General features: G+C 43.0%; 2 protein-coding genes across 3 annotated transcripts in view; both read left to right on the plus strand.

Annotated features, from left to right (window-relative positions):
• Nucleotides 1-4,989: 4,989 nt before the first annotated feature.
• Nucleotides 4,990-13,895, plus strand: LOC118417791 (retinol dehydrogenase 10-like). Of its 2 annotated transcripts, XM_035823513.1 has the most exons (6): nt 4,990-5,234; nt 9,909-10,043; nt 11,074-11,205; nt 12,188-12,432; nt 12,902-13,015; nt 13,388-13,895. In XM_035823513.1, the coding sequence occupies exons 1-6, from the start codon at nt 5,007-5,009 to the stop codon at nt 13,470-13,472; spliced, it is 939 nt and encodes a 312-aa protein (XP_035679406.1). In that variant the 5' UTR covers nt 4,990-5,006; the 3' UTR covers nt 13,473-13,895. The 2 variants fall into 2 exon arrangements, with proteins under 2 accessions (XP_035679406.1, XP_035679407.1); XM_035823514.1 differs by lacking the exon at nt 9,909-10,043.
• Nucleotides 13,896-15,424: 1,529 nt separating this feature from the next.
• LOC118417782 (amiloride-sensitive amine oxidase [copper-containing]-like) overlaps nt 15,425-17,116 on the plus strand; it is a 12,629-nt gene continuing 10,937 nt past the window's right edge. The window contains exons 1-2 of the mRNA XM_035823498.1: nt 15,425-15,843; nt 16,715-17,001. Of these exons, the coding sequence (XP_035679391.1) occupies nt 15,525-15,843; nt 16,715-17,001 (606 nt within the window). The 5' untranslated portion in view covers nt 15,425-15,524. The remainder of the gene's footprint in view (nt 15,844-16,714; nt 17,002-17,116) is intronic.

Here is a 17,116-nt window from a genome sequence, read left to right on the forward strand (position 1 = left end):
AGGACGTGCACTGTGACCCTTCACCTTCACCCCATGTGATCTATCATATCCACACACTGCAGTCATAGCGTTTTAGTTAGCTAGACCTATTTTTTTTTAATTAAAAGCTAAGCAGTTACTTTACCTATATTAACTAATTTTCACAACTTATGCTATACTGTCAAACCTAGGGTACCTTTGATTACAAACACGGCTTACTAAACAAACAAAGAAACTTACCGATGCGCTGACTTTCGCCTTTCCGGGTCTCCGTGGTCTGCCGCTGGGCATTTGTCAGGTTGCTCCTAACAGTGAAATAGTCTTTGGAGAAAGTGCCCGTCTGATATTTTTCAGATTTCATCCTTGTATGTCATACTCAATGTATATCGTGTATAGTTATCTACTCCATATAACGTTAGTCTACTATGATACCAGGTGCATGTATGACATGGAGAAATTAGTCCTTTATTTAGCACTGATCATAATGATTTCACCATAAGATAGTCGCTCAAAGTGTATGGTGGGTGACATATATCAATCAAAGAGTGTGATAACGGACTTGCGGGAGCGCATTTGCCGTGCGTCCGTCTCTCACGGCGTCCCGAGCACAACTGAGCGGACCCGGAAGCGGCGCGCTCTTTTACGCTGTACTATGTTCTATAGAATATATAGTCCAGCTTTCCGTTTAAGTCAGTCAATTGTAAGCTCCTCGCAATTCAGCCCCTTGCTGCGACGACAGTTTAGTCAGCCTACCCAATAACAAAATAATTTTATACCCTGGGCCAAATTGATTTGACTATATGGATGACATCCACGCTCGCATTAATTTTCGTTTCAAAAAAAAAAAAATCGGCCATACTAAAAATCGTACAAATCAGCTGTAAAATGGGCACATATATGCCGTACTTTAAAAAAAAAGGGCCGAAAACAGATAAGTAACGTGCTAGAATGCCAAAGTAAAAGAATAAGATGTGAAAGAACAAAAATGAACAAATCTATTGTTGATAGGAGTGGGTACTTGTGCAGAAATTTCAGGTCCAGTTCCAGTTCAGGTCCAGGGGATCAGGTACAGGTCCGGTTCAGGTCTAGGGGATTATGTCCAGGTCTGGTTCAGTTTTTTTCGGGCCGGGCCACAAAAAGAACGAGTTTGCATCGATCCCTACACCTGATTGTTGGTTCACCATACTTTGTGTGTTTAGTCCTATGTCCAACCTTTCTGACCACTTAGATTACATACTGAAGGCACCTTTTTTTTGGGGGGGGGGGGCAACTTTGTTTTTTACTCGCGCGCTCGCATCAGTTTGGGGGTTCCCAGAGGATGTCATCACTATAATCAAATCAACATGGCCTTACCAGATAATAGCATTTTTTGTCTATTTTGCTTTTGGACAGACGAGGACAATGTGGCACTGCACTCAAGTTTTGTAACTTATATTAACAGTGTCATATACACGGTACAGACAGAAGGTGGGTGAGTGAGGAAGGTCGTGTAAAGTGCCTTTCCCAAGGGCACAACGTCGGGGCGGGGCACGGCGGGGAATGAACTCAGGCCCTCTAGGTTCCGAGCCGAACGCTCTACCAGTTACGCCACGCCCGACGCTAATGCCCGATAATAGCATTAGGTATAGATCAAAACAAGTATGTCCTGTAGTGATACAACACAGTTTTACAAAGTAGAGCTGAAATACATGAGAACACAGGAACAAATTCTGCGTACATTACACAAAGGTGTTGGAACGCATCCCAGTAAGTAAACGAGATACGAAGGAGGCTAATACCCCTGTCACATTTGGCGAAAATCGATAGGACGACGATTCTGTGGCAATCGCCCGAGCCTCGCTTATAATAATAAATCTATTGCACAACAATTGTACAAGTCACAAAATATGGCTTATATGTGACAGGGACGGTTTTCAGGTGAAAAATACGCACAACCCTCTGTCGATCTTAAATAAGGCCGATCTTCCATCGATACGCCCGAAGATCGTGGATAATGTGACAGGGGTATAACAATTGGTGATACGACGATTTAAAATTGGTGATCATTCAACATATCATAACGATAGTCACATTCGTCGTTGTTTATGTTTATGCAGAGGAATATACAGTATCTACCATGTACAATTCGGTCGAAAATACATCTATTGGAAATATGGTTACCGATATTGTTCTAGAGACATATACCTGGTTCCAAAGTATCACTGATCCCGCGTATATGATCCCCTCGTAGGAGTTGGCTTGATCGTGCAGACGTGGATCCTGGCGCAAATGTTTTGTTTGTTTACTCTGTCCTGACGTCCCTACATATCCGTAAGTAGTTCCTGCCCAAAAGTCAGTATCCGGGCACGATGAACAATGGAGGTATAATGTTTTTGTATGTGTTTCTGTGTGTTTCTGTGTGTTTGTGAATGTCTGTGTGTGGAAACTATTACTGGAGGATACAGGTGTGCAGGCCATAGAGCTCCGTGCAATCATGTCGGACAGGAACATTTGGAGACACTGGTTTCACCTCTCCAAGGATGAACTGAACTGAACTGTATGTGTGTGTGTGTGTGTGTGTGTGTGTGTATGTGTGTGTGTGTGTGTGTGTGAGTGTGTGTGTGTGAGTGTGTGTGTGTGTGTGTGTGTGTGTGTGTGTGTGTGTGTGTGTGTGTGTTTCCGGATATTTATTTACTTTACAACCTCAAGATAGATTATAATGAAATTTGATATGTGGTTATATGTAGGTGCTGGGAAGACGATAGTGAAGGTAGAATTTAAGCCCCCTGGTGTGTAACCTTGGTACTGCAGCAGAGTAACCGTTTTTTGTATATTTTGTCCTGGATATGCTGTGGTCTTCATATTATAGTGGCAGATAGCTTGTGTAGTTGTGATATAAGGAAGAAGTGATGTAGGTTTGGGCTCCCTAGCAGTGGTATTTTTGGAAATAAAAATATTTTCATAAAATGCATGATTCTATGAAAAGTGTTACAATAAATTATTTCTGTCTGTTCTTAAAAAAATCATTGTACATGTTTACTTTTAGGCCCTTGTCATGTCCTCAAGAAGAAATATATGGACGTTACTGCTACGTTAATAGCCTGTAGAAATTATCTGGAGAAGATCCATTGTCATCCTTTATCAAACCATTTTGATTGTCAGTCTCTCTGCCTTGATTATTTCTATCAAAATAAAGCACTAACGCACTCCATAAATTTGTCGAGTATTTCGTCACGTATAATACTGTGCGACCTGAAAACGACAAGCTGCCAAATTTATCGTAGACCATTAACATGGTCTCCTAAATTTTCAGTTAAGCGTTATCAACATCCTTCATGCAGACCCTTGGAGTAATCGACATATAATGCCATCTTGATATTGTCATTATATGATATTGATTATCATGATATTGCGCATATGTTTTTTAAAGCATCTTTACCGCTAAATCCCTGGTAATCGCTAGTCCAATGCAAATCACGAAAAGACCCCAGTTCAACTACAACAAAATGTCGCTAGGTGTCGCTCCTACATAGACCAGTACTGGAAGTGTGGCAAATGTCGGGATGTTGGCAATGGGATGAAGTAGTTACCAGAATATTGTGGTACGTACATTCCTTTTTTAAACTATCAATCTGTAAGCGCTCGTAGTGTTAATGCAGTACTTGAGGGGGAGGGGGGCTACAAACTTTCTGCAACATATGACCTACTACGTCTATGTACCCTGTTAAATGTTATTTGTGCAAAACGTCACAGAAGCGGTGGACGGTTGAAAAGTTGGGTACTAGTTATTCAAATTTTCTTGTTGGGGTAGAGACTGCCGGTGAGGCTATGGGACTGGTGAGTTGAGGCTAGGTGAGGTGGTGAGGTGATGCTAGGTGGAGACTGCCATCAGGTAGAATCGCCGATTCTACCGGTAGAGATGACTTGTTATGACTAATTACAGGTCATGTCGTAGCAATATGCAAGTACTGTGTTGTGCAAAAATAAGTCAATTTTTGTTTTGTTTTGAGAGTGTGTTGTAACTTTTACACCCGACTTACGCGTCGTTGGTGTCGCATTTTCATCCTGTCGTACTTCACCTCTATGGTAGCCGTAAAAATGCCCGTCGTACGACATATTTACAAGGTGAAACGACTTCGAAGTGTTGAGTGCTGGTGTAAATCTGGCCTTACTGGGTGGCATACCCTTTCTTTTAGCTGAATACAAGACGGGCTGCGCCAGGTCTCCTGCCCGGGTGAATGATGTAAATCACCGTGTGGCTGATACGGTATGTAGGTACGCCAGGCCTCCATCCGGGTGTTTTGAAGTGAATCACCTACTCAAGACAGAAGGACTTGCTCCGTCGCACACCGGGGCATGCCCATACCTTTTTTCGATAGGTGTGGTGGGTTCTTTAACGTGCGTAGGGTATGACCCAAACACGGGTCCTCCATTAAACGTCCTATCCGAGGGACGGCTCAAAGATAGGTACTCATTTCCATTGAGTGAAGTGGGTAATGTTGTGTAAGGTGCCTTTCCCGAGGGCACAAGATCGGCAGTTCGAATCCTGGACGTCTAGGTCCTGAGCCAAACACGCTGCCGATTGCGCCACACGATCACACACACACAAACGCACACACACACACACACAAACAAACAAACACACAACTGTGAGGCCGCTACCAATTGGACTACAGGGACATCCCTATACATGGCAGCCACCATGTCCATTCTCTCTGCATATTAAAGGTGTCATATGCACGGTTGGTTAGTACACACAACAAAAAGAACACGTTTTTCACCTTCCACAGTATCCGGTTGTAAGCCAGGGTGGAAGAAACCAAGTTGTAACACTCGGGGGAATATATAAAGCCCCTTTGTCTTGTCGTCTATTTGTGCTATTTGATAATAGTAAATTGTTCTGCATGTGCGGTGGAGGTATATGGCTTGAAGGTTTAATAATTATCTGGTTTCTTTCTTTCTTTAAATGGGCGTTCAACGTGTTGACGGATTCACCCCCGATGTCGAGCAAATTTGGATTGTCCCATTTTATGTACTCCCTACCAATAATGGCGCCCTTTTTGACAAGGTTGCTCAAAGCGCTGTGTGAGTCTTCCTTGCGGATCCTTCTCCTTTTCTTCGTTGTCCTTTTCCGTAGCTGCCAGTTCGTCTGTGTGCGTGTGCTGCGGGCGGAGCGACGGAAGAGTGTGAGCGGGGAGACGGTACTGATCACCGGGGCCAGCCGGGGGATCGGCCGGTGCCTTGCCTTAGAGTTCGCCAAACACGGAGCCGACACGGTTAGTACTCGTATATATCCGGATATGACTGCGTGTGTGTCCAGTATGTATAGGATACTGTACATGTGCATTGGGCATTATGGCTTTAAAATGTGTCGGAAACACACGGTTAGTACAACAGTGGGGATATATGTTTAATATGTAGGGTGCCCCGATCATGCCTACTTTTAATAAGTCTGATAATCTCTCTGTTGTGTTGATATGTTGTAGAGTCGGTAGAAATTAGACCATAAGCCCGAAAGTGTGTATCATGTAAGCAAGCTTGGCGTAAGGACTAAAAACCAACAAAGCCAAACCACTGCATCTCCGCAAACATAACGTTTTAATTCGGTGTCCAAGCTATTTCAAGTTAACCCCCAATGCTCAATTTAAGACAAAATAGCGTAGTACGCATAATCTACACAATCCTTACCGTGGAAATGGTCTCTAAGGTTTGAAATTATCAACAGCAATTTTTGATAAGCCGAACAGTTATGTTAAAAAATGGCAAGCTGTCTTCAGGCATTATTCCTTTTGGAAACAGACAACATTGTCTTTGAGTTATGGTTGATAGGATGAGCTGATTATATGTTTCCCTGGTGCCTGCCTGGCACACTCCTCTGCCCCTGAATAGTGGTTGCCGGAGGCATTGGCTGCCATGCGACAAGCACCACTGCGTCCGCATAATAAATACTATCTTTGGTATACAAAAGAAGCCTGGAGTCCTGGGGGTTTGGTGGAATTTTGGGTTAGGCCACAGCAAGTAAATTTTATGGATGACATCCTCTGCAGACTGCAAAAATAGTGCAATAGGGCCAAAAAAAATTGGTGAAAAAAAACAAGATGGCTACCACACTCATAGCTTCCATATGGTGTCACTTTTACAATTATCCAATAAGTTTCATTTCTACAACTACAGTCCTGAGTACCTCGCAAGTGTCACTTCTACAAGTACAATTATTAGGCTACAACACAACATATTTACTCATTTTGGTACTTTATCGTCCAGTTGACCATCCCTGCAGAAGAAAAAAAAAATCTTGTTTAATTTTTTTTCTGAAATCAGGCGAAAATTAATGCGCGCGCTCATGTCATCCATAAAATCTACTTACTATGGCCTTAGGCCATAATACTTAGGTTTTATGGATGACATCAGCGCGCGCATTGATTTTCGCCTGATTTCGAAAAAAAAAGAAATTCTATTCTCTCCAAAGGTGGTCAATATTTACATTGACTCCCGCCTGGCCGAATAGAAATAGGGGACTTTGGTCAAGTTAGGAATAAAAGCCTAGTAGGAGTTAATTGGCCTAGGAGTGAACTGACCGGCCAGCCGACGTCCTCCCCTAGGCTAGCGTACTATTGACTCTTTTTGTCCAATTTCTACTATTAGACCACCGATCCACGGAGCCTGGTAGAGGCTAGTGCCGAAAATTGAAAATATCTTGCGTGGTAGACTTGAGTGTACTTGAAAAAGCGCCATTTCTGTTTTTAGCTTAATTTCCAACTAATACTATGCTACCACACTACCGTCACCTTGCGCACTTCCTAAATACAGCAATAAAAGACTCGTTGGTTGTGATACCATGTTATGTCACTTCGATTTTTGCTACAACGTTTATGGTATATATTTCAAAGATTTGGTACATGCATGTTGTTTTTTGCCCATTTCCTTTTTTTTACCCTCTCGCACTATACTTGGGGTCAGTAGAGGATGTTATACATATCTTTGACTTGCTGTGACCTTATTATGTAGTACTTAACTACACTGGCTATAGGGAAAACATTTGTCAGGGGAGTTTTGGGCCACCATAGAGTTTCCTGTGTCAGCCAACGAACGTGGGAGGGGGGAATATTAGTTTCACATGGACTGACTTTTCTGACCAATTATGTAACCCTTTTGAATGGAGGTATGGTAACTATCTACTGACTTGGGGCTGGCTTGTGTAACGTAATAGAATAGATAGACATTGCACAAACAAAAATAAATAATGTTTTTTTCTCAGATCCTCGTCATGGTTGCTTCCCGTCAATACATATTGAAGCATTTTATCATAAGACTTAATAAAATAATAAGTCAATTGTAAGCTCATTATTCCTCGTTATGAATTATTAATCAATCGTTTGACGTTCACAATGGCGGTAGTCTTTTTGGATATAGATGGTGTGCATAATTCATAATATCATTTCCGTTCCTCCGGTATTTCTAGTTTGCACTATGTGCGTGGTAGCCTCCATTGCAGTCTTCAAACGGGGCTGGTTTAAGCGAGTCTTTGCAAACTCTCTTCCTCGGCAAACTCTCTTCCTCGGCAAGCTCCCTTACCCCGCACAAGGCAACCTAGCCAACGTTGAAAATCGCCCCCCCCCCCCTTAAATAAAAACTAGCCCCGTTCGAAGACTGCAAAGAAGGCAATGTGTGCCTGTTGGGTTTAGCTCCACGTCTCGCGAAAACTAAAGGGCGCTGTTTATTCAATTATACGGGTGAGAATGTTATGGCAACTTCAATAACTGATACGAGGGGCTTTCAATAAGTAATGCCCCTGTTTCATTTTCCATAGCAGGAGATAAATGAAACTTGACACAGTTATTAGTCTTTCTCTACATAGGAACCACCTAGAGTTATGAATTTCTCCCATTGTTTGATGCATCTCTGGACACCTTTTTTGTAGAACACCCCAGGTTGGTCCTCCAACATATGCCTCATCAATGGCAGAAGAGGGACGACCAGGTCTGGGAGCTGTTTCCACAGACTTCCGGCCATGTTTGATTTCAGGATGCCAGCGTTTTACAAGGTGATATGATGGGGCATCATCACCATAAGTTCTTTCATTTCATCAAAAGTCTCCTTTGGTGTGCGTCCTTTCAAATACAAAAACCGGATCACTGCGCGACACTCAACTGGCTCCATTTCACACCTGGCTCATTTCACACCTGACTCAGTTCAAACACCTTTAAATCAAAAACTACTATTAGTTCAGAGCTGGTTTTTGCAACAAAACTTATAAAGATATCAATCATTACACATGCTAAATTTCATCTAGATCAAACAACTGGAAGTGGGTCAAGGCCATTACTTATTGAACGCCCCTCGTACAAGTATGTGAACAATGAAAAAAAGCTCGACCAAAAAGTTGCCTGGTGAGGAATGTAGAGAAATGAGTATATAGACGGGGAATGGTATACAGAACGACGGATTCTTCATTTTTGTTCTTCCACATCTTCTTCTTTGATTTTGGAATTAGCTTTGTCATTCTACGACAATTGTTTTTGCGATATTTTTCTTAAAACTTACGAAATATTCTTCCTCATTTCGTAGCTGCTTTGTACGATTTACAGTATGGTAGAATCATGTACTGCCAGACATCTTTGGTGCATATGTATGCTTAATGTCAAAGCAACCCACTTAATTCATCTGTCCTGTCTTTTGCACACACAAAATCAGTTTGTTTTAATTTTCCTTAGCATTTTTCCTTCATTTTCCTATGTCTATATGTACCGGTCACTTGTACTGTAATTAACTCATGCGTAGTCTGCCAATAATCTCTTGAATTAGAGTCTAGGCAGTTTGAAAGAAGAAGAAGAAGCAAATTTTCTAGTGAGCAGGGGGGGGGGTCTAGTAGGGAGGAAGACGAAAGGCCACCCCTAAAACCCCCTCGAATGAAATTCAAGACCGTCATGCAGTTTCAAACCTGCAGTTAAGATCGCTAGGCGGCTCTTTTTGTCTGAGCTCTAGGGACTAAAAAAATTTGTAACGTTCGTGTTGTCCTATTGTAATGTCAGCCTATCAAAACAGAGTGTCATTCTGTCTCACATTTAGCAATAACTTTTTACTTTCGCTAAGAAGGTTATGTCTTGGGTAGCGTGTGTGTGCGTTTATTTATTTGTGTGTAGAAAAACAGCATTACTCGAGAACGCCTAGATAGATTGTATTGATATTTGGTACGTGGGTAGGTCTTGATATGAACAAGGAATTATAAGATTTTAAGCTCCCTAGCGGCTTGTTAGGGTACTGCAGTGGAACTTCTGGGTTCGATATCTCGAGTTCTGAACATGCTGTGGTCATTATTTTAAGAGGAAGATCTCTTGTGGTCAGCATAGAGTTTTGTACCGGTGCAAACCCTTTTTTTCTTATTGGACGGGTCTAGAAAAACCGGACCTGAAAATAATCAGTGGGCCGGATGTTGGACCTATTGGAATATGAGGCATTCACACGTTTTGGGGCTTACCGGTCGAGAAAAGTTTAACAAAAGCAAAGTAGAGTAGAGTCTGTACTCAATACGTTTTACAGTCAATAGAGGCAGTTTTCTATGATTTTAAAACGCTAGTGGGAGTCGAGTACTTCACAAAACAGATTTCTTTGTAGCGGAAAGGACCATTGTTTTCAGTATCGTCCATTCATATGTTCTCACATACTGAATCAGGGCCACGTGACCTGGCCTTATCCTCTGGACCTAAACCGGACCTGGACCTGAATTTTCTATACCAGTACCTACCCCTATTGCTGGTAGTCATTCAAGCTGCCCAAGGTAACAATCGGCGTGCCTAATGATGAGTCAAGGTTATCTATGCCTGATAGTAGTGCGGATACTATCAGCCTCTCTCTTGCCGAGTATGCAACACTTAACCTCCGTATACACTGCGAAATCATCCTCAACAACAACAACAACAACAACAACAACAATGTTTGTGTCGTTCCAGATTGTCTTGTGGGGCCGGAATGAAGAGAAATTGTCGTCAGTCAAGAAGGAGGTCGAAGAAATCGGAACGTCTCGATGTCATTTCTACAGGTGTGACGTAGGAGATCGCCAACAGGTGTACAGAACAATTCAAAAGGTAGATGGCGAGAAGATCCCCCCCCCCACACACACACCTGGCACCTGTACACAGATATTGCTTGTAATTCAGAAGCCAAGTGCAAACTTACCTACAGGTCATGCTTGGGTTACACCGTGTCCTCTGTGCTCTAGATTTGGGCTGTGTAGTTCTAACCTCTGTGCATGTGGTACCTATAAAACTGTTGCCTGTGCCTGTACCTATCAGACTGTTGGATATAGCAGAATTCTGCACAAAATTTTGCACAACCAGATGGTACTTACATTGCTTACGTTTCGATGTCTCTCAGGCACCTTCGTCAGAGCTTCTAACTGGAGTTCTGCTTCTCACCGCTAAATGTATACGTAACCGATGTAGGTGGCGCTTTTGCGGGGAGAAAACAATCCCAAATGTGGCTAAGCTTGTATCCCCCCTTGTCGAGGTTCATAACAGGGGTTGTGTAAAAAGAATTCTCCTATATCCTATATTCTACCAACCTGATGAAACTATTTTCGGATGTTCAGGTATTGGTACGGACTAGTCTCTGTGTGGCAATCTCTGCTTTTCAGGGTTGTAACTGGCCCCTACTCGCAGAGGAGGCCTTCCGGGTGTTGGGTGGGCAGCTATAAGCGATATTTAATCAGGCTAGGTCCGGGCCTGAACATCAACTATACTGTACCTATACCTGAACAAACTAAAACCATAGCGGACACCATATTTTCAAAGTAAAGATAGGTAGTAAAGCCAGTGTCAGCGATGACATATTTCACAATCTTGCACTTTTCATTAGAACTAGTTAATACTCGTGCAAAGTCCAGGCCCGAACTTGAACCTAAAGCAGATTGCCTTTACCTGAATTTGGTTTAGGTTAACAGTCCTACTGAGGATACTCAGTAGAGCACACTTCTAGTAGATTATTCTATTCACACGTCTCTTTTTTTCGTTGGGCTCACTCGTACGAAAGCCCATAATGACAGTTTTTTTATTAATACCCGACTGCAGAAAGCTCAGACATTTTTGTAACGGTCTGTTCACACTGTGTGTTTCACAGGTGCAGGAGGATGTTGGGACGATAACGATTCTGGTCAACAACGCGGGCGTTGTGCACGGTGGAACACTGCTGGAAACGAAGGACGACAAAATCGAGGAAACACTTCGAGTCAACACCTTATCCCATTTCTGGGTATGTATTTTTACTGGCCTGGGTGTCATCCGAGTTATTATCAGGTTTACTATGTAGGGCCATTCTCCTACGCAGAGACATCCAACGGCGCCAGCAAACCGCCTCTTGTCTGTACTCTGCTATCTCAACCTTCACCATCAGTTCCTGACCGACCTGCTCAGAAATATTAATAAGCTTACCCTTATATAACGTTATGTCAGATCCTTTTTGAAAACGGAAAGGCCTATTATCTGATTGGCGGACAGATGGTTTGTGGCGACGCCCACAGGTACTGATGGTGACGGTTGAGATAGCAGAGTACAGACACAAGACGGTATGCTGGCGCCGTTGGATGTCTCTGCGTAGGAGAATGATGTAGAGCATAGAACACCAGAACTAAAGGAAATCTTTATTGGCGATAATGTAGAAATAGGCAAGGTTCAGGATGTCATAATTCCATCCGTCAACATTCCAGGCCATAACAAATTATCCCAAATAGTAGTTGGCTATCTAATGTCCATCAAGTCCAATTCCTATACGCTGGAAGATCCCGCCATATTGGTTTTTGATGACGTCAATTTAGGGACTAACCACTTCAAATTAAGGGACCAGCATTTTTTTGAAATACAAATCAGGCGTGTGCACCTTTTTTCTACACTCGCTTTTTTTGGGGCCCGGTAGCAATCGGATGGCACCGCCCAGGTTAAAGTTTTATGTATTACACAGTTTGCCACAGATTTGTGAGTTACAAACTCATTATTCATAACCCCTCCTCGACGTCACTGTTGACATGCAGATAGACCACATGACACTATGAGCTGTGAGTGGATCAAAAGCTACAGAAAGTTCATGGCGTCCCCCGTCTCTTCAAGGTATGGTTGTACAGAGCAAAATGCTGGTGCAATCGGCGACTTGCAATTGTGTCCTCACAAGATAAATGAAAATTGGATACACCAATGTGGAATTTTCCTTGGTTACAACATCTCCCGCCATTGTGTTCCAGACGACGAAATCTGTACTTCCCACTATGATCGCCAGACGGCGCGGTCACGTTGTCGGCATAGCCTCGACACTGGGTCTGTTCGCGCTGCCCGGGGTTTCAGACTACGTCACGTCCAAGTTCTCCCTGGTCGGGTTCTATGAGTCTCTGGCGGTAGAGCTGAAACAACAAGGCCACCGTGATGTCGGTGTGATGTGCGTGTGTCCGGGACACACCACTACTGACATGTTTAAGGACCTCACAACACAGTATGGACATATGTTATCTTCATCGTGCAACTACGAACACAATATAATATATATTGGGATCCGTTGTAGAACCAAATTTCTACTTCGCCAACTTTTTGCTCCGTGGGAAGTATGTGTGTGTAGTGATGGTTAGGGTTGGATTAGGAATAGGGGTATAGGGTTAGAGTTAGCGTCTACAGCATGACCCCTCCTTCCTAATTCCTCTCAGACTAAGTTTTTTTTAAAATTACCACCCCCACCGTAGTACGGCGCACTCGTATCACCTTCAGTAATACTAGTAACACCCAAGCAGTGCTGGGGCAAATATTTGGAAGGGGCATAAATTTGTCGTGACACCGGTCTTAATTGCTTTTTCGGTCTGATCATGATGTTAATGCATGCAATGCTTCCTGATGATGAGGCTCCATGTTATGTCCCTATTGTATCATATGAACTTTGTTTTATGTTTCCTTTCTTTGGTACAACACAGGTCCTTTTCACTAACACCTCAGCAAGTCGCTGAGCAGACAATAGAGGCTGTAAAAACCAACCAACGTCGGGTTATTCTTCCCCGTGTCATGCATCTAACCTGGATTCTCAAAAGGCAAGTATAAGTGTAAATGTTTTTAGAAATGCTACGTAATACATTTTGCTTGCAGCTATATATACCAGTCGCAATTTCTTTCCCCTCGGTATGCGTGTGTGTGCACTATTATGTATTTGTGTGTATGTGTGTATGTGCACGTGTGCATATACAGTATATGTGTTTGTGCTTATGTGTGTTTATATATAACGATATGTATGACTGTGTGGGCATCTATGCGTGTGCACGAGCGTGCGTTCATGCTTGTGAGCGTATATTTATGTGTGTGTGTGTGTGTGTGTGTGTATGTAAACTATATATGTGTGTGTGCCTGTGTGAGTGTGTGCGTGCGTTCGTAAGAGTAACACTAAAATACTAAAATGCATTTTTCAGCTGGCTGCCGGGGTCATGGATGTGGAACACGCTGTACGTTACCGGAGCCCTGAAGGACATGGAGAAATTCTGTACAAAACGCTAGCGTAACTGACATGGTCTGCACGTGGTGTAATTGACGTGACAAACAGTTGGAGGCTGAAAATGTACTTTTCGTCCTTCGTAGCTAGGGAAATGGCGGACCGCAAACTCGAGAATGACACAAAATCAGCTATCGTTTTACGTCCCAAACGTACACTTTGTACATTGTACGCGCGAAACTCATTTCGTTTGGTAACATGTAACATTGAATCATAAATTATGCAAATGACTTGCACATTTATACAATCTATGCATAGTGACGTAAACTTTAACTAAACTAACACATATCACAAGGATGTTATAACCATCATTTACCAGCATGTTATGCTGACAAATATCCGCAAACTCACACATAGATTTGATTTGATTTGATTTGACTTATTCGGCTGTATAGTCATAAGAAATACAACCAGGGCTACCCAACTAGCCGGAGGCTATTATCAAGGGCTAGCCCTGGTAACAATACAAAATACATTATATAATAGTATACAATATACAATATAAACGAGGCAGAAACAATATCTCCATTTTTCGGGAGGTAACAAGTAACAAAAGCCTGAAGAGTTACTTACTTCCTAGCAAAATTGTCAATGACATTACAGATGTGTACCTGCATGTAATACAGTTTATTTATCAAACTACTAGTTTATTTTGTGTGTATAGCTTTGGTTGAGAGGTGGGAGTGATAGATTTCTGGAGCGGCTCATCATTGGAGGGGGGGGGGCGGATTCACGATTTTCAACATTGGCTTTAGTTCTACTAGCCTGACTAAAATCGCGCTCCTAGCGGCCGGCCCTATAGTATTGCCGCCGGGGAGGGGGTCATTAACCCCAGCCAGCGAGAGATTGTGTAAACACAGGCTAAAGTTCTACATGCCGACAAAGGGACTCACCTGGACCAACTGGAAGTACTGCTAACATTAGCGCATATAAAAAGTCGCGAGCTCTTTAAAATACATCGTTCCTATGTTGCGCTATGCTTCTTGCCTTGGGAAATTGTGACAAAAATACCCCTGCAGTTCCAGAGCAAGCTGCAAGGGGGCCTAAACATACACCGCTTCTTCCCCACATCACAAGCTATTTGTCACCTGAAAATCAAGACCCTATTATCTCCAGGTAAAAGAAAAGAACAAGATACAAAAAATGTTTGCTGCATTACCAAAAAAAGTTCTGCTGCAGTACCAAGATCACACACCAGGGGCCCAAAATTGCCCTTAACCTTTGTCTTCCCAACACCTACCCACATACTGAATGTAATTACTATCCATTCGGAGGTTTTAAAGTTATGGTGACCACAAATATCCGAAATTGATAGACAAATACACACACAGTCAGACACGCCAAAAACTATACCTCCATTTTTCACGGAGGTAATAAACATTGTAGCTCTCGACGTCAGCGAAGGATGCTTAAAGGGTGGAAGTCCCTCAATCCTCTGCACTGCGGAGGTTAATAGTCGAGACTAATTGGTCAATACAATAATACATTTCAAGGTCAATGACAACAATACAAAAACATATAGAATTCGAAAGGGATTGGAGTTTCTTGGGGATTGTAGGGATGAAGCAATTCCAACTAAATTTTAATAGGAGGTATTAGATGACGTTGGCACATTTAGACCATTCGGAAGCCTGTGACCTCTGACCTCACCTGATGTTTTACTCACTGTATTCAAGGACGTTACATAATAGAGCAAGGACGTCCTGATGTAACGTCCTTGCTCTATTAAAGCGACAAAAATATTTGTATAGCGTCATGTTTCTGGACTGTTTATATAACGGCCACTGACCCGAGAATAAACCCAACTTAACATCAAAATGCGCTATATTTTTGTTGCATTTGACCTCAAAAGGCAAAGAAACAACACAACGTTATCTATAAGTTGATTCTTTAAATAGGCATAGCAGCATTGGCCTATACGTTGAACTGATACCAGTAAACGACCCGTAGGCCGTTGACCCAAAAGGTCAAAGTGGTCACACTCCCCATAGCACAGTTGGTATCTAAAGGCTCCTCCTAAGACTTTATAAGACTTCTGATCAACGTTGTTTAGAAACATGGAAATGGACGACGACGGGAAAGCCTACAAGGTAGGATCCCCAGGTGGTTCGGTGTTGTGGAAGGTGGCCACGGGAGTGTTGTTGGCGGTGTGTATCGCTCTCGCGGTCGCCCTTGCCGTGGTGGTGTTAGGGGACGTGAAGCCGTGTGGAGCGGGCATGACGGCGGTGACCGTGCTGGACGGGCCCCCGGGAGTGTTCGACGATCTCACGGCGGCGGAAATCAAGGCGGCCCGGGACTACCTGTTGGGCGTCACGCCGCTGGATATCACGCCGGTACAAGTGGCGACTTTTTATGACAACTACATCTACCTTGTCGGTACGCCATGTTGTTTTTGTTGTTGTCTTTTTGTGTGCACCCCCCCCCCTCCTATCTTTGTGTCTCATGTGCTTCTGTGGTCAGCATATTAAACTTCTTAGAGGGTGGATGGTGATGATATTCGGTCTGAGGGAAGGTCTTGGCACAACAAAGGTCCATGGTCAAGCTTGATTATTCGACTCCTGACGGCTGAGCTTGGTACTGCAGCAGAACTTCCGCGTTTTGTATCCGTTGCCCTGGGTATGCTAGTTACTTTAGTGTATAATTGTACGAGCAAATTTCTCACTTGACCCTATAGGGCTCCCTTGGAAATTTTTCGAGAACTGAAGGGACTACCCTACAAGATGAATATTTAAGTAAATAAAAAAAAAACTAGAGTTCGGCGACCTCATCATACCACCATGGAATATTTAGAGCTTTTGTAGATTTTATGCAAATTTACATAATTAATGCATTGTGAAGTTAATCATTGATCAGCTTACACATGTCACAAGTAGAAAAGTTCCATTGTTAATCATTAAGTCATTTTTGCATTAATTATGCAAATCAGTCCCTCATTTGCATGTTTTGTATCTGTTTATGTTTCACCAGTCATGAAGGTCTCGGTTCGGAGTTTTTTTACGATTCGGGGTCGATTTGATTGCTCTCAGTAAAGCAGTAGCGCTTCTCAAAACATCGTTAATCGGATGATTCAATGTTTCCAAAAGAAAAAGGTGCCTTGTCGCTGACCGACAAACTCAGTTTTCTGTAGAAATGTTATTTTTGGTAATAACCATCAATGAAATAAAATGATATTTCATTGAATTAATATTGCTTATAGGTACTTTTATTTTTCGTCCTAGCATGACGATTATTCCCTGATCCCTTTCAGAGCTTCATCTTCCACCCAAGGCTGAAGCGCTCGCGTACCTGGACAACAACGGCCCCCGGCCGGAGAGACAAGCCCTAGTGACGGTGTACGGCGGCGGCAGGACGCAGCCCGTGGTGGAACAGTACGTGGTCGGGCCCCTGCCCAACCCAACCCGCCACACGACATACGCGCCGCCCGGTAGGAAGAACCCCATCCCGTGGCACAGCCGAAGCCCTGACAGCATGGAAAGATCGTTAACGGACGCGGCACTGAAGCAGGCAACACGGGATATCAACAACATTCTAGCGGTATGATTTTAGAGCCAAGAATCGACGTTTACGTAACTCACTTATTGTTTATAAAATCTCGAAACGGAGTTTCTTTTACGATTTCGGAGGTAAGCGGGTACCTACAGGTAATCTC

This window comes from Branchiostoma floridae, chromosome 6 (assembly GCF_000003815.2).
Source record: "Branchiostoma floridae strain S238N-H82 chromosome 6, Bfl_VNyyK, whole genome shotgun sequence".
Lineage (NCBI taxonomy): Eukaryota > Metazoa > Chordata > Leptocardii > Amphioxiformes > Branchiostomatidae > Branchiostoma > Branchiostoma floridae.